This window comes from Aulonocara sp. 'chitande type north' Nkhata Bay, linkage group LG11 (genome assembly GCF_057382095.1).
Source record: "Aulonocara sp. 'chitande type north' Nkhata Bay isolate Kocher_YH1m ecotype deep benthic linkage group LG11, A_spYH_male_GT1.1, whole genome shotgun sequence".
NCBI classification, from domain to species: Eukaryota; Metazoa; Chordata; class Actinopteri; order Cichliformes; family Cichlidae; genus Aulonocara; species Aulonocara sp. 'chitande type north' Nkhata Bay.
The window spans coordinates 27,047,407-27,065,448 of NC_141354.1; the positions used below are offsets into that span (position 1 = coordinate 27,047,407).

The following is an 18,042-nucleotide window of genomic DNA, read 5'->3' on the forward strand; positions in this document are numbered from 1 at the left end:
GTTTGCATAGCCCTGATCAGTGTTCACGCTCCATCACTGTCATTTTTCCAAGATATGTGAAACACTAAGTCTGGCAGACCTCACGTTATCGCTGTTTGACTTGCAATAACAGTGATGATTTTATATTTGTATAAATGTATGTTTTTGTTTTGCTACTTTGTTGTGTGTCATCATTTCAGATTAAATTGTTCCGTAGTCCTTTTTCCAGGTTAAATCAGAGAAAAATGAATAAAATTCAAATGAAATTTAGCGCAGATATCTTTTAAAACAAATTTAAATCTCAATCAATATCTCAGAAAAACAAAAAGCACAACAACCGCTCATCTCCATTTACCTTTTATTGTTACACAGTAGTTTACTGGCACCAATGTATCACGGTTTTCCTTTTTGCTACATTTACAGATGATCTATCCATCTTCACCTCACAGTAAACAAAAATAAATAAATACAAAATAAACACGTTTTTTGAAGGTGGCGGCTCCGGGGTGAAAGGAATCAGAAACAGTGGTCCAGCTTCATTCAGTTCACTTTAGTGTTCATTCTTGCAATATGAATGAAAATATTATTTTTTGGCAACTTTGCATTTCAAGAATACCCAGAAAGTGAAGGCCTACAGAGAGTCTCTGTGATGAACAAGAAGCACAAACATGAAAGATAAAGTGACACCCTGGAGGGTGAATCATAAAAGGGAAGACCCCGTTCAGCTTAAAGCAACATGATCAACATTTGCTGCTACAGCTGGAACTGATGAGGTGATGTATTGACACACTTCAGCCTATTAAGCTGCGTCTACGCAGGAAGCGATTCGCAGCGACGTGACGATCATAAACCACAGAAAGTTAGTGACATTCAACGACTTCACCCGACTATGGCCAGGGAAAAATAAAAAATAAGCAAACACGCTGATGATGCAAAGTGGGCGGATCCCAGATGAGTCTTTCCACGCTGCAGGATAGCGGTGACTAACATTCAACCTCGCAGTAAAAACAGGGAACGATATGCTTGTCGCACCTCTTTGAAGCCGACCAGTGAACATCTGGGATTTGGTTGCCTGAGTAACCCAACCACCGATCAATCCATCATTTATCTCAGGTCCAAGTTTCAGACGTTGTAGCAGAGACACCCAAACATCCCTCCCTCTCCCCAGTCACCACCTTCAGCTGATCGAGGAGAACACCGAGGCGTTCCTCAGCTAGCGTAAAGAGATAACTCCCCAGCGTATCCTGAGACACCTTCACTTTACAATCAGCCCTCTCTCCACAGCAGACCGGTACAGCATTCACATCACTGGAAATGTGGCCCCAATCCTGAGTAACCCTCTATGTCAATCACCGGTATCCTGCGCTCTCACTGGCAGCTTCAGTTCAGTTCAGGAAAGAAAGGTTTTTCCTCTGGATCTGCTTTGCTTCACCTGTTTTTATTTTATTTTTGTTGTTTGTTTGTTTTTAAACACCCTTGAAATCGCTGAATGTCGTTCACTTTCTATAATCTCTGAATTGCTTCCTGTGCAGACACTCCTTTAGAGCAGGGGTGTCAAACTCCAGTCCTCGAGGGCCGGTGTCCTGAAACGTTTGCATGCATCCCTGCTGCAACATACCTGAATAAAATTAGTAGGTCATTAGCAAGACTATAGAAGTTGACTGCATGCTAAGGTGGCAGTTCAGCCTTGTGATTCATGTTACAGCAGCTCATGAGTGAATGAACATGGTACAATAAAAGTACTTCTAGAAGTACATTTTTCCCAAACACTTAACATTTATTTAAATTTACTTGAGGAAGGGTTAGGGGTTGCCACCTCAGCATGCAGTCAAGTTATAGTCTTGCTAATGACCTACTAATTTTTTTCCAGATGTGTTGCAACAGGGATACATGTAAAAGTTTCAAAACATCTGGAGGACTGGAGTTTGACACCCCTGCTTTAGAGTACTGTTTTCCAAAATGCTAACATCGATAAAGTGCAGTTAACAAACATATTCTCTGCCATCTAAAGCGCCAATTCTTTAAACTACTAGATTAAGATCGACGACGGGAAACAAATCTAAAAGTCTTATTCTTTATATATAAATGTTTCTATGTGATATTTCGAAGTGTTTCTCGTCTCGTTTCTCTTCATTTTAAATCGCTGTAGTCTTCGGTAGCTTCGGTTTGCAAACGGCTCCTTCACACTTCATCTGGACTCGATCGTGTAACAACCGAAGCCTAAGACCGAATCTCTGCTTGTGCTTTACTGGGTCTGATTTACTCAGCAATAAATAAAATAATGTAGTGTGTGGTTACAGTTAAATCAGACTACAAAACTTCATTCTCTCAAAAGAAGGTACAACTGAATGGGGTCAGAAACTTTTGCATTAACAATCTTCCATTTTAAATCTTCTCCAAGTCAACAGGAAACACTAACACTTCTCAAACCAGTGCACTAGCATGATCAGTGACGCATCAGACCTACGACCGACGCCTCAGTTTATCGACATGCAGTAAAACAGTAGCTCATACAAAAAAACAAAACAAAAGAATAAATTAAATCATTTCTATGCGCATAGTAAACAAATATGCTAACATCTATTTACAAAAAGTGTACATTGTAATGAGCTGCCTTTGTGATTCCTTAAAACTCACTATAGCGGACAGACCCGACTCTAACAGTTTGACGTCAGACATGTTTGTCTTGTAGTGTTGAAAATGATGTGTGGCATGCTATTAACGTTACATCTGCGAGAACATGATGCTAACTGCTCAGTGTCAGTGGTATAAAGGATTTGTTAACAAGCCTCCAAACTGGTACTATGATTTTCTACTCTGCTATTGCTCAAACATGTTAGAGAAACATGCTAAAGAACATTTATATATTGTCTAAGTGAGCTTAACCGCGCAGCTGTCTGCTTATGTTCGTCTCAACTCGACCGTACTTCATGATCAACAGTAACCTGGAAATATAAATATTGTGCTAATGTACAGTAATGACGTGTCTACAGTACCCAAATGTGGTCGAGTAGTAATGTAAAACTGTTACAAGTACTACAGGAAGCAATGAGAACAAGTTAGTCATCTGAAATCACTCGTTTCCATCCTCACTCCACTAACTCAACGTTAGACGTATTAGTGTTTGTGTCATGAATTCACATTTTGTCTAGGGCAGGGGTGGGCAATTCCAGGCCTTGAGGGCCGGTGTCCTGCAGGTTTTAGATCTCACTATGGGTCAACACACCTGAATCACATGATTAGTTCGTTACCAGGCCTCTGGAGAACTTCAGGACATGTTGAGGAGCTAATTTAGCCATTTAAATCAGCTGTGTTGGTTCAAGGACACATCTAAAACCTGCAGGGACACCGGCCCTCGCGGCCTGGCGTTGCCCACACCTGGTGTAGGGTATGCACAATCAAGAAAGGCAATGTCTCGTTTAGGTTCAGAGGACTTCTAACCTGAAAAAGACCACATTCACACTAATGCAGACGAATCTCTGACAGATGTTTGTTTCATTGGTTTTGGATCCACACCTGCGTCTTCATATCACCTCCCAAAAATCCACTACATGTGCCAAAAAAGAAAAATTTCCAACAGGCATAGGCAGGGGCTCAAGTCAGCCTAGAGTGTTTATGCTGAACAACTCGCTGCTATTTGTAGGGGGTCTATGTGATGAAATGCAACTGCAAGACTCACAAAAATGGACAAGATCAGCAGAGAGAGGCCTAAATCAAGTCGCGCGAGCATTATTATACCCCCCTCCCCCAAAAAGATCTTTGCTTAATGATACTGGTGGTGATACTGGGGACTTATGCTTCAGTGGGAAATCTGCGCTGTAGCTACGCCCTTACTGCAAACCCATGTGTAACCCTACAGCGTAACCTGACGTGGACCTCCCTACAAATGTAACTACACATTGGGTCGATGCAGTAATAAGAAATTACTGAAACTATCGACATGGGCATGAGGGAATGTACATTGAAGTGGAAAAGCTACAAGGACAAATATGTTTACCCCTAATAAAAACAAAAAGACTGATGGCAGCAAAGAGTGGGGACCCAGCAGCATATAAAACACTGGGACACAGCCACATGTTACGGAAGCGTAAATGCCGCTAACAATGTCAGCTGCTTACGTGGGTTATGCCGTAGGCTCTACCTAGATTCCCTGCAGAAGTCTAAATTCGGCCTTACTGTCTGAAAGTTCAAGCCAGTCACAAAGCAGTGAGTCATTATTTGTTACTTACTGAATTTAAACCCTAAAGCTCAAATTCACATGAGAAAAGTGCCGGATTCCAAGACTTTGTGTGAGTAGTTCCACTGAAAACATCAAACGTCCCAAATGTTCGCAGATGTTTAGTAACGCAGACAACCAGCAGCATAAAGGAACCTTTTAGTTCCTGTGAGGTGCAGACTTAGCTAATCTTAGCTTTTCCAGGTCCCTCATTACCAAGTATAATGAGTGTGGCTTAAAGGCCAAAAAAGTTGTTTTAGAGATGATCAGCACTGGTGTGAATATGGTCTAACACACGCCTGTAGTGTGTAACAGCAGTAGTGTAAGAACCAAGATAAGAGGCAGCCACACAGGGTGAGTTTCTCACTCTGAATGTGGCTTTTCAAAAGTCTGGCAGATAGGGCAGCAAGGAAGAGTCCTCAGAAAAGGAAGAGACGGCTATTAGGGATAAGGAAGGAGGGGTTATCAAAACTTATGAACGAGTTGTAAGGAGCAGGGATGAAGGAGCTGAGGAAGACAGGGAGAGAGCGAAGGGCGTGATCTATGGCTGCTCCTCTTTCTTCTTAAGTGATATACGTTTCTTCCTGGCAGCAAGCATCTCGTAGAAGGGATCCACACTAACGGCAGATCTGAGGAGATGAAAAATACTTTAACTTTTACCCAACAGAAAGTACTAAAAAGGAAATAAATTCTCCCAAACAGGAGAATATGAAGTTTTTGGTCAGAATTTCCTGCTGTTCCATCACTAACCGTGTTTTCTTTGACATTTTTCATTTACATACTTGATGCTGTGGATCCACTCGTCCTTCTCCTCAGGTGTGGGAGCAGAGATGCGGTACACCATGTGGTTTCCTTCCACTACTCGCCCATCAGCCTCCGTCTTACACGCCTTAATCAGCTGACCACGGTTGTTGGGGATGTACAGCTCAAAGCAGTTCTGTTAGAAAAAAAAAAGGAGATAAAAATGTTTTGAAAGTTTCAAGCAAAATACTGCTCATCACACTGTTTAGCAAAAACAGCCACTTACAGGTTTCCTTGGGTCTTCTACTTCTCGAATGCTAAGGTTTTCCAAGGGAATGATACCTCGTGGCTCTTTATCCTGTAAATAAAAAAACATGAGTTAATAAATATTTGTGGGTATTATTTTGTGTTTTATGATGATTTGAATCAATATGACAAAAAAAACCTTTAAAATGACTCGTGTCTTTTTTTTCTTAGAGTAGCCTTCGTACATCTTTATTTCTGTACTACTTTTTAACTTTGTGGCTCAGCAAGCTTCAAGCAAAGCAACACGCTCTTCCTTCACTCACAAATACATTTTAAGTTTTGCAGTTTTCAAAAATCAACTGATCACAAAATCCTTTTTGCCTCACTAAAACAAGTGTGTCACATTCACTGCAATCTCGAAGCCATTAGTCTGAGAAGTTAGCTTCTCACAGTGATTATTATTATTTGAGTTTCTGGGGTAGCGAATGGAAATCCAAGTCAAGACAACCGGTTACAGCTACCTCTCATTTTATTTTAAACAATCACACAGGCCTAGAAAAGGATCCATGGCCCTCACCGGTCGTGAGGAAAAAAATTGACTGTTTTCCGATCGGTTGTTGGAAGTCGATTGCAGTCACTGGAAAATTGATTGCAAGAGTTCAAGTAACGCAACGGATTTCACCCAGCGAAACCCAGCAACCTCCGGGAATCACTGCCAGCCACTGTCATGTCTAATATCAGAGACAGCACATGAGCAATGTGTGCATGACATATGATGAGAAACCTTAGGAAAGAACTTCATTGCTCTGTGACTTCACCAAAAACCTTCCAAGTGACTTTATGGGCTTAGTCACTTATTTAGGGTCATAATGAATAAAACCTCAAGTACATTTTGTAAATTTTGTTCATTCTAAGGATGTTTTCACACTTTTAGTTTGTTTACTCTCAACTGATCAGCTGATTTGTAACCTCTGACTTTAATCTACCAGGGGTTTGCTTTCATCTCCGGCTACGTCCACACTAGCTCGGATAGATTTGAAAACTGTGTTTTTGTCTGAAAACGCTCTGCGTCCATGCTAGCGTTTTCAGTGGTTTTCACAGAGTTGCGCATCCACATTGAAACGCCTGAAAACGCTTATGTTCCAGTACTGCGCATGCGTGAAACGCAAGAAGATTCGACCTGCCTTATTTCTGTCAGCTGCTTATTTACCTTCCGGCTCTTTGAAACATTCGAAGAAAAGCACAGAGCTTTTTAAATGGACTAACAATGAGGTGGAGTTGTTGCTGCGAGTAACACAAAAGTACAAAGTTGCAAAAGCGAGTGAGAGTTAAAGAATTTGAAGAAAAGCTATCTGGAGCATGTACAGACTGATATTAATCTTTAATAGGGCTGTCAAAATTGAGAGCAAACAAAACAATTGCTGTAGAATGCCCTCCGCTATCTCTGTTTAATTGGTCACATGACTGCATCATATGACTAACATGTATCATCATTTTAGAAAGTCTCCGTTTTCGCTGTCCACACTGCAACGCGAAAGCACCGTTTTGAAACGTATGCGTTTTCGACAGTGTTTTCAAAATGTTGTGTTTTCCATCAGCAAAAACGCCGTCTCAGTGTGGACGGGAGGCCAAAATGGAGAGAAAACGATGTGGACGTAGCCTCAAACAGAAAACAAATCAAAACGTGTCACTACAAACCAAATGTAACTGGAGTAGGAGCAACAAAAGTAAACATAAGTAGTAGGTGTTGAGTTCTAGTTGTCACAGTTTCATTTACTCTGCACGTCTGTAATGCCCAGAATGCAAAGCATACCTGGCTAGAGGAATATGTTTAGCTCAAGCTTGCATACACCTCACAGTTGGATCAGATCGAGCACAAATCATGAGCTTGTTTAGAACTGGACAAAGATTAGCTCCTCTAAAGGGTGCAGCTGTTTTGGTTCAGACACAGTAAAGCAGTGAACAATTTTAATGGACTAAACAGTAAAGGTGAAAACACCCAAAGGCAGGAGGATTTTTCCGAGGATTGCTGGGTAATCGCTCGTTAGCCATTGAACAGTTATATCCAAACAGACCAAGATGGTAAGGTCAAAAAAGTCCAGCTGGAGACTGAATCAGAATTTAAAAACCACTGAGTGATGTCATGGAGGATAGATCCATCTTTTATATTATCTATGGTTCCAGCATGACCGGTCAATACTACCCAGACTATAATAAACACCAGAAACCCAGACGTGTTTGCAGAGTTTACCTCCACTGAGACGCTGAATGAAGACAGAGAGACTTACTGTGGTATATTCAAAGTAATAAAGGCAGTTATCTGTGAGAATGAACCATCGACGTTTCCAGGTTTTCACCCTTCCCCCTGAAACACAAAAACATTGATGATGATGATGAATGGCAAGAGAGGAAAACTAGCTCTGTGTGTATTACTTCTACAATCTACAGAAATCTACGTGGCTAATCGATGTCTACAACTTTTTGAATAACTCTGTCAGTACATACCTCCTGAGAAAACAAGCAGCGGCAGTAGAGGATGGAAATCGCAGTGAAGAAGGAGAGGGGAAAAAAAGGAAAGGGAGGATTTGGAGGAAGACAGAAGACAAAACAGAGACAGAGGAGGAGGAAGAAAAGGAGATCATATTAGTGACACACAGATGACAAGCCCCGCCATGCAAAAGAAAACAATCAGATTTTAAGGCTGCCATAACACAAGAAAGTGAGTCTTCTTTTTCACCATCATGCTATGGCAATTTTTTTTATGCCACAACACTGAACTGATTATTGGAGGCAAAGAGAAAAGTTTATCACAGCACAAAGCCTTAGCAGAGAGTACAGTAGCGTACAGTATTAATAACACTCCTGACCAGAGTCACTGTAGTTTATTCTTTTGTAATTAGTTTTCATTTTATTTTGTTTAGTTTTTGTTTTTAATTCTGTTGAGTTTCCAGTTTAGTCTTTATTAGTTTCAGTGTTAGTTTTAGTCTTTTTAAGTATTATAGGATGGATATTGTATGCCAGAGGTAAGATTTAGGAACATAAGTACAGGTATTACAATAAAATAGAACTTTTTAAAAGCAGTTAACTTACAGTCTTGTAGACATCTAATAAACATGCCCATCAAAGTCTCATCAGGAAAAAAATACTATAACTCAGGATATTTCCTCTATATTTTCATTTAATTTAGTCTTTTTTGCAAGTTCACAAAATAGTTTTAATTTTTCTTCTTCTCAGTTTTATTTTTTATTTTATTTACATCTAGTTTTAGTTTTTGGTTAACTATAATGACCCTTCTCCTGACATTTTAAAAGCACACACACACACAGAGACAGTGATGAAGAGCAGTGCTCCCCATCACAGCATAAACACCGTACCGAGCTTAAGAAGCCAGCCCTCTCTGTCAGGGTTGAAGAAGGTGTGTGTCAGGTCATTGCCGTCATCTTCCGGGATCTTGAAGGGCTCGTTCTTAATGCTTTCATAGAGATTCTGAAGAAACAAATAAGAGAAACATAAGAACAGAGAATAAACATCTGTCTGCATCTACAAAGAAAAGCAGTGCTGGGTTGATCGTACTCTGAGCAGCTCCTCTGGTAGGTCTCCCCCCTCATTGATCCCTCGGTTCATCGAGATGAAGCGGTCCACTCCAGGTTTGTCTCTCACGTTAGGATTGTGGAGGCTCGTGTTCAGCATAATTATGGCAAAAGAAAGCACGTAACATGTGTCTGTGAACAGGAGAGACATATGTTTACATTCAAGGTATCTACAGAGTAGGTTTTTTCTTACTCCATTGCTCTTAACTATTAGCCCCTTAATACCAAGTTTTGACACCTCGGTGTATATCAGTAAAGATGAGGTTTGACAACATTTTAAATAGTTCCTGGGTTTTTCCAAGGGTGATTGCATAGGTGGCGACCAGTAGGGCTGCCGCGATTTGTCGACTAGTCACGATTACGTCGACTATCAAAATCGTCGACGACTGATTTAATAGTCGACGCGTCGTTTGAAGCTTTGTAAGATCCCAAAAGACGCAGGAATAAGTAGCAGGATTTAAGAGTGTAATAACGGACTGAAACAGAAGATGGCAGCACTGCATGTACAAGGATGCCAGCTGCAGTTAAACCCCGAAGAAGAAGAAGAAGCAGCTGTGTCCCAGAATTCATAGCGCGGCCCAGCTCAGTTTCCAACAATGGCGGCAGCTAGTTAGTTTTAATATTACTCTTATTATTCTTTCTGGGTCACAAAATAAACGTTTAACATATTTTCAGCCGAGAATGTAGCTGTGTAAACCTCAAATATCTGCTCAGTTTATCAGGACACCACATATTTTCAAAAGCGCTCCGACGTTTTCGGAGACGTCTGTTACCCACTAGCTCGATAGCTAGCCGGGGGCTAGGCTCACTAGCGCCGTGAGAACACCGGACTCCCCGCAAATTGTTTTCAAACCCACCGCCGTCTTTCGCTACTCAGGTTAAATATATATGAGTCATTTAGATAAATTAAAAATGTTGTTGTTTGGCTTTTTTTTTTTTTTTTTTTTTTAGTATTTTATTTGTTCCTGAGTAAATCGGTTTGTCTGAGATTAAAGTTATAGTTTTTACACAGCTGAATAAACATCAAGCAGACAGCTGATTATCAGAAGTGTGAGATGCTGGAGAATATACTCCGGTGTCCTGTTATATTTTAGATAGCAAGGAGTTTATTAAACTTCACCGAAACAATCTGCAAATTTCATTAAAATTGAATAAACTATCATCTTGTCTTTATTTTTAGTTAGCACCTTAAAAGCTTAAAGCTGTAAGCTAATGATAGTTATATAAGAGCATATGCTGCTGGTGCAATAAGCTGTAGTTTTACGTCCAGTGGATGATGATCTGATTAGTCGACTAATCGCATAAATAATCGGTGACTAGTCGACTATCAAAATAATCGTTTGTGGCAGCCCTAGCGACCAGCCTCATTTACTTCTGATGCAAACCGAGTCACTGTTCTTTAAGCGGGGCAGAAATATGACAGAAAGCACTCATTTCAGGAAAAAGCATAAAGGGTTGCTCCAAGGGTTTCCATCGGTAAATAGTTTGGCATGTTTTACGTATTATTCAGTTTTTCATAAGTTACATTTTTCTGTATTTTTATTGTCTTATATAGGGATGGGTACCGGTGTCCGGTGCAGATAAACGGTAATAACCAGACCGAAAAGCAGCGCACATTTCGGTGCTTTTTTTTCCTGAGATGTCATACACTTTGAATTCTCGCCAATCATTTTACGTTTCCGAGGATAGTAGGCGGGTCCAGCTACGTACGTTCTTTTAGAGCAGAGCTACAGATTAAAAATGCCCAAGGCGAAGCGTTTAAAAGTCTGGCTGTACTTCACAGCAAAAGATTCAAACTCAGCAGCAACAAGTGCTTTAAGCTGATACTGTGATACTGTCAAAGGAGGTAACACCTCAAATCGATGAAACACCTGGCGACGCATAGCGGTTTTTTTAAAAGCCAAAAAATGCGCCGTATTTGATAGCTTGCTGCGAGACCTCACACCGAGCACATCTACTGCGGGTGTGGTGCCTGTTATCGGACCCGGAGTTAGCAACATCCCCCAAGAACCCGAAGAGGAGAGTCCTGGCCCCTAGCCCTGCCAGTGTAGCAGAAATGATGACGGATGATGATGCAGCAGCAGCCGTTCTTCTCTGCCTGAGTAGCTAAATGTTGTTCGTGTGTAATTTACGTTGAGTAGGCTAACCACGTTATTACATTAATGCATGTAAGGTGAACTAGCAAACATCATCATAGCTACATGCGGCTGTCTTCTTGTTTGATGGCAGATACTCCCTTCACCCTGGCCAAAAAGGCTAAAATAACCAAAGAAAAAGTGGAAAACAGTTAAACATGAGAGGTTTTTGGACAAAGTTTGTGTTTTTTCCATTGTTTAAGCACTGCTTCCAACCAAGAGTGATACCATATATGCCCCATAGCTGCAGAAAAGGCTAACATTGATATCTTTTTACAAAAAAAAAAAACAGTTGAACATGAGAGGTTTTCGGACCAATTTTGTGTTCTCCATTCTTTAAGCACCGGTTTGAGCACCGTTTGAGCACCGGCACCGTTTCAAAAGTACCGATTTGGCACCGGTATCGGATAAAACCTAAACGATACCCATCCCTAGTCTTATATTATTTTATGTAAAGCACTTTGTAACTGCAAAAAATACATATAGCGTATTTAGGTTTGAACTCGTCAGCTAATTTGGGTTTAAATGTTTTGCTAACTCTTCAGCGCTACTGTCAGGCGTGAAGTGGCCTGAATGAGCAGTGAAGACTGTGGGCTGGCATATCAGGTCATTTCTCGTAAGACAGAAACTGTTTGCATGAGTGCACATATTCTGGAAGGCCACTACTTTCCGTTTCGACTGCACTGACAGGAATTCAAAGAACTCAAAAACAACAATTGTTCACTCACACCGTAACTGAACAATTGATTTAAGACAAGCTTTCAGTATCACCTATTCTACTTGAACTGCAGTGCGACTGTGTGTTTATTTTACCAGTGCTCTGGAAGACACCGGGGTTGCAGTGGCAGTATCTCTGAGCAAAGGCTTCCATCATTCTGTCGATCTTCTGAGCTTCACCAGGCAAACGGAAACTCCACAGGAACTGTCTGCAGAAAACAGGTCAAGGTTTAGGTCAAATCAGAGGGAAAAAAAAAACCCTGTGCTAAATAGTCGCTGCCGCTCTGTTTCATAACTTTTTTCCATCTGCATCCTCAGGTAAGAGCGAGAGTGGGATTTTCCACTGTTGACTAGGCTGCTCACCAGAGGATGCCTGATACAATTGAAGCTATTTTTTCAACAACACACAAAAAAATCCACAGTAGACAGAGATTACCTGAGGGCCTGGACGAGGTTGAGATCAGTAAACTCATGGAGGTCAACGAAAGCCTGCAAGACTTTGATGTTGAAGTCATCTCTGCAAATCATAGAGGTCAGTTATACATGGCTGATTAAAAAAACAAGAGATAAGGGACAGAAGAAATGTCAACGCCTTGCACCTTTCTCCGAGGTAATCTCCTATAGCCGTCTTGTTGAGGCCCTCTCCTTTGTATAAGAACTGAGCAATGTCCTCTGGAGTGTGTCTGAGCAGCTCATTCTCCACCAGAAATGCAATGCCCTGCAGAGAGAAGAACGAGTCAGTCACAATCCAAGGAATCTAGAGGAGACACATTCAGCACCCGTTTGAATATTTGAGGTATTACCTTTTTAGGATCCATGTTGAATTTCTTCCTTCCCATTGCCACATGCCTACTTTTCTGTAGAGTTTTACTGCAGAGAAGATAAACGTGTTGGCAATAATTAACTTCTGTGATCAAATCAAAGGTTCTGATAAAAATGAATCCTGACAAACCTCCATGAAAGCTATCACCAAGTACCAAGACTGTCAACTTATAAACACCAACATTCTTCTTCAATACACCAAGAACATGAGGTTTACATCAATGCAAAATCTTGACATTCACCTAGAAAAGCTATGTGTAGAAAATTAAAAGGCAAACAATTACTCCATTTATTCACTAAAACAGAATTACTATTAAAGAATATTACCCCAGGCAGAGTGGACACATACACATTTTCAGCTCCCTGTTTTTATTCTTAGATTCTACACGAGTAGCTTTGCAGGAGTCACAGTTCAAAACAATGCATAATTATCTTAACCCCGTGAATCTGAGATATTTTGTTTTATAAAAAGACTAACATCTTCTTCATGTGTAAGTAAAAATGCCTTTTTTGTTCTTCATTTGCCAAGAATTGGTAGAATCGTTTTCAAAGGGCAATAATCACATATCCCAACAGCATAAATAAGCTAAAATCATTTTCATTTATAGAGTCCAAACCAAAACAACATTATCCTTAAGCTGTTTAAGGCTAACTTAAGGTAAGGTAAAAACTCTATAATGAGAAAACCTCATCAGTCACAACAACCCCTGTGAGCAAGCACTTGTCAACAGGGGGAAGGAAAACTCCCTTTTAACAGGAAAACTCCTCTGGCAGAACCAGGACTAGAAAGGAGCAGCCATCAGCTACAACCAGTTGTGGGTGAGAGGAGGGAGACAGGACAAAAGACACATATTCAGTTTAAGGTTGGAGTTAGGGGTTAAACTGGGACATGGTGCAACCTTTTAGCTCCTCCACCATCTGGTTTGACAGCAGGTGAGTGGAACTGCTTTGTTCATAGTCAGAAATTTAGGCCATGTTTAATATAAGCTTCCACGGTTTTAACAGTATGAATCACAGAAAATGAAATTTCTCATTTAAGCATATATACAACAGAAGTGATTTGTTACTCCAAAAGCATTTTCTATTGTATTATTATTTTATATCACTTCCTCTTTGTTTTGTTTTTTAGAGTAACTGATGTGGGTTTTCTTATTACCTGCCCTCTGTGCTTGTCTCCAGTCCCTCTACCTCTAAAATTGCCTCTCGTAACTCCTCTCTGAGCCTCTGGATCTCCTGCAGCAGGACGCCCTTCCTCCTACGGATGTCCTCCAGCTCAGAACGCTCCTCTGGGCTCAGGTCTACTGGGACTGTAAGGGAAAAGAAGAAGAATGAGTCAGCTACTGCTCCATATATAGAAGGTGGTAACTGTGCCCGAACAATCCCAATCAAACGCTGTCTCCAACAGTGGCATAAATATGATGTACGACAGCATTAACACTGTCCCTGGTAAAGCACTGATTAGTTAAAAGCTTGGTTAATTAAAGAGAAAAATTTAAAAAAAAATAGTCTTGGATATTAATTGGAGCATCAACCTATGTAATTACACAATTTTCAGGGTGATGAGCTGACTCATCTGAGATTTTGGCTGCCACTAAAAAGTGAATGTACTTTTGTACATTTGGTGTGGTCACTTTAAATTATTTTCAGTAGTACTCCTATCTATACTCGGTTCATAGCAATACACTGTGATATACAAACAGGGTTTTCCATTAGGGGCAACTACAAACATAAGCACTACTGCACTGCCTATAATTTAGACAAACTTAGAAGTTCATGCATTTTCCTGTTATTGTGGCCATTTTTTAAACAAAAAGATTTATTTTTAGCTGAAGTACGTTTCTCTACTTAAAAAAAGCAAAACCCTATGCGAGAAGTGCCATTTTTTATTTGAGTGAAATAAAAACTGTATAAATCCACAAGAAGTAAGCATCACACTGAATGACCATCTCGCTTTAATACTCACTTTAAAAATTCAGGATGTGGCCAGAATCAAACCTCTAAAGCTAGACCAGGAATCAAGACTTGACTTCTGCATTATGAAGAAGTATAATATATTTCCAATGCATATAAAATGTGTTAAATATTAACACCTGGATAATATACGGACTTAAACTACATTAGCACATACGGCCTGACTTAGACTTCTGCGGGGAATCTTTGCAAAGCCGACAAAGTGACCTATGTAAGCGGTTGATATTATTGCCAGCATCCTTGTCTGTGGTACCTATGCATTAATTACCATGTGATCATGTTCCAGTGTTTTACATGCAACGTAAGCCGATAGAAACAATTAAAATGCTGGGAGTTTTTTGGGTCTCTGCTTATTGTTGTGGTCAGTTTTTTTCCCCAGAGGCAATCATATCTACCCCTCTATTTTAACTCACCTCTTCTCTTGCCCATTAAGAAATTTGCTGACATTTGTGAGTCCTTATATTGATGCCATTATTACTCTTCATATATTGAGGCGATGATGGTTATTCTCTCACTGATTAAATCAATAACTGCCGCAAAAAAGTATGTGGAAATGCACATGACAAATCCACAGCGCAAACCAGGCCAATAGCGAGCACTCCAGGCTGCGCTGACCCGACATGTAGATACATTTCTAGGGAGGTGCAAGTTGGGTTATAATGCAGTGTTCAGAGGGGTTCACGGTTACGCCATAGATTACAGTGTAGATTTCCCACTGAGGCACAACTTCCCAGGAAATATGACTGGCTCGCTTATACTCGTGGCAATAAGTCCGTGTTGTTTGACATAATCGAAGTCTGTGCATTTTGATGTCCTGCATGTCTGACATTTAAAAAATATCATATATAGATATTTGTATAAATATTAAATTTCCAATCCTGGTGACAGCCGAAAACCTCAATAGTGAGCACGAGTGCCCAGTTGTTGTCTTCAAGGTTTAAAACCATTTGCCAAAACCATAATCTTTCAATGGCTGGACAAAAACATGGACAAAAAGTGACTTACTAATAATGCAGGTCTAGTTTCCGAATGCCACGGTTACGTTAAACTATAAGTCTGTTTATACAACTAACTCATTTCAATAAGGGCCAACTAAATAACAACATTCCTGCAATAAATTTAAATGTTATGAAGCCAATAATCTTCAGTGTTTGCTGAAGCTGTTTTCATAGGCAGTGTTAAATATTTTATAAACCTCCATAAAATGATTACAACTTAACAGCACAACAAATTACAGGCACCAAAATGAAAATAAAGTTAAGACATGATAGTGATAAAACAGTTTCACATAAAACTGAACATGATAACCTTCCGATAAGCAGTCTTTTTGCACCCAGTTCAGACATAAAGTACTGTGTAAAAAGCCTTGAGTCACCCTTCATTTTGTCAGTAGATTGAGAAATAGATTTACTGAAACATGTAAAAACATAAATTGAAATAAAGTATGCACGTCAAAGGGAGTTTGTACAATTCTCACAGGCTTGAAAGTGGTTATTTGTTACAACCACCTTTATTCTTCAAACCAGCCTGAACTGTTAGGCAGCTTTCTTTTCATTTCTTTAAGTGGTCTTCGGGAGTAATTCTCCAGCCTTCTTGAAGGACACTCACAGCTCTTCTTGGATGTTGGCCGCCTTTTGTTACATTCTCCGCTTCATTAATGAGGAGGTTGGGACTCTTGAGAGGCCAATCCATGACTGAGTGTCCTGCTATGTTTTGTTTTCTATCCAGGTATGCTCTTATTACACTGACAGCGTGTTCGGGATCATTGTAATGTCGAACAATCAAGCTGTTGCCAGATGGTACTGGTAATTTTCCAGATATTATTGTACAATGGATCAAAATCTGATACTTTTCCACAATCACAATTTCATCAGTTTTGACAAGATCCCCAACACTACCTGCTGAAATGCAGCGACAAACCATAACAAAGCCTCCATCTGGTTTTACAGATGTACAGCTGTAGACACTTACTGTTGTGCCTTTCTCCTGACTACCTCTGTACATATTAATGATTTAATTCAAAAATTTCTAATTTGGATTCATTACTCCATAAGACATGTTGTCATTTATTTTTAGTCCAGTTCTTGTATATATGTATGCTATAAATATTCTTCCTATACTGGAAGAATAACTATTCTTATGCCTCAGCCTTTTCTGTCCATTTCCCTTGCTTATGAATGGCTTCTTGACAGCCATCCTTCCACTCAGACCGGGCTTGAGTTAACAGTAGATGGATCAACTAATTGAACTAAAGAAATTAAATAATAATGTGTTTTTGCTAAATTAAAATTGGCTATTTTCTGAGTAATTTGTTATGTTATGTGTAGGTAACACTAGTTCATGCCTTATGTTAGATGACTTTTATGCTTGAAAGATTTATGTATCAGGGTTAAGTGGCTTTAAAAAAATTAAGGGGTTCTTGTGACTTTTTCACAACACTGTAGATATTCAAATTAAAGTCAGTGCTAATGAAACAGATAGTGCTATTAAACATACGTACATGTATGTTGCATATATGCATATTTTAGAGATGAAGTCACTTAAATGTATGACTTTTAGAGGGATAATGTCTGAGGTTTTCTTAACTGTATTTGATCACTGTGCTAGACATTATATTAAAGTGAAAACATCAATTTAATCACCTGCTATATGACATAAACATAAACGCAGTACCACAATCTACAGCCTCGGACTAAATCAATACCTCTGTAAACTCCATTAAAAATAATATTATTAGGAAAACAGCATTTATCTGAGCAGGGTTTACTGCAGAAAACGTTGACCTAGAGGTCAAAGCAGCAGTGTTTACTCTGCAAAGCAAGCAGCTGCTGTGCACCACCACCACGCCCACAGCCTGGATCAAAGCCGTGATCCACACAACAGCATCCACTACACTAACTACCTAAAGAAGTTGGTGTTTTCAACAAAGTGCATCATTATTTAGAGCCTTTGTGTAGCCTAAAAGCTAGTTAGGGTTTTATAAATCAATCCACCGTGGTTAGCTAAAAAGTTAGCTTTTATCACTCACCGAAACGACCAATTTAAATGGCCACATGCAAAGATAATACATTTCCTAAGCTAGTTTAAACTGTAATATTGTAAAGATGTACACCCATACCTCTACAAAATATTCTCACCCTTTTTCCGTGGTATTTTATTTCCATTTAAATGCTATATGAGTTCTTGAGTTCTCACCTGCGCTAATAAACTAAAGCTAGACTGTTAGCCACAGTTGGCTAGCGATAGATACCCTGTGCGAATAGCTACTTACTGTAGTCCAGGTCATCCATTTTTGGCGCTTTACTTTTAGGCATAAATAGTTCAGAATCGAATGTCATTCAATGTCAAAAAAATAGGGATATATATAAATATATCCTCAAAACTAAACGGGAGAAAAAAAAGAACCACTGGTGTCGAAATTTTGGGCCGGAGACAAAGGAGGTGGCGACACCGGAAGTAGTGTCTGACATTTAAAGTGGTAATCTTCCGGTCAGCTGTTTTTCAAAATAAGACGCCTCGCATTTAAAGCTATTTTTAAATGATTAAATTGGCATTAAAGCACAACAAACCCTACTGGTTGGAAGCTGACCTACAAATAATTTCACCGATTTATTTCTAGAATAAG

General features: G+C 39.8%; 1 protein-coding gene across 1 annotated transcript; it reads right to left on the reverse strand.

Moving 5' to 3' along the window:
• Window positions 1-335: 335 nt before the first annotated feature.
• Window positions 336-17,871, reverse strand: cyth2 (cytohesin 2). Its single transcript, XM_086311616.1, has 12 exons — window positions 17,689-17,871; window positions 13,603-13,753; window positions 12,428-12,494; window positions 12,224-12,342; window positions 12,061-12,141; window positions 11,721-11,833; window positions 8,756-8,904; window positions 8,557-8,668; window positions 7,471-7,547; window positions 5,223-5,294; window positions 4,978-5,132; window positions 336-4,824 (listed from the first exon to the last, which is right to left on the reverse strand). Exons 1-12 carry the CDS (start codon window positions 17,753-17,755, stop codon window positions 4,737-4,739), a joined length of 1,251 nt encoding a protein of 416 aa, XP_086167742.1. The 5' UTR covers window positions 17,756-17,871; the 3' UTR covers window positions 336-4,736.
• Between the last annotated feature and the right edge of the window lie 171 nt (window positions 17,872-18,042).

Coding starts and splice junctions, on each gene's coding strand:
- cyth2 (XM_086311616.1), bottom strand. CDS start 17,755: ATGACATTCGATTCTGAACTATTTATGCCTAAAAGTAAAGCGCCAAAA. Junction 12,142..12,223: donor GGAGATTACCTCGGAGAAAG/GTGCAAGGCGTT, acceptor TATGATTTGCAG/AGATGACTTCAACATCAAAG. Junction 7,548..8,556: donor GGGCTGGCTTCTTAAGCTCG/GTACGGTGTTTA, acceptor TTTGTGTTTCAG/GGGGAAGGGTGAAAACCTGG.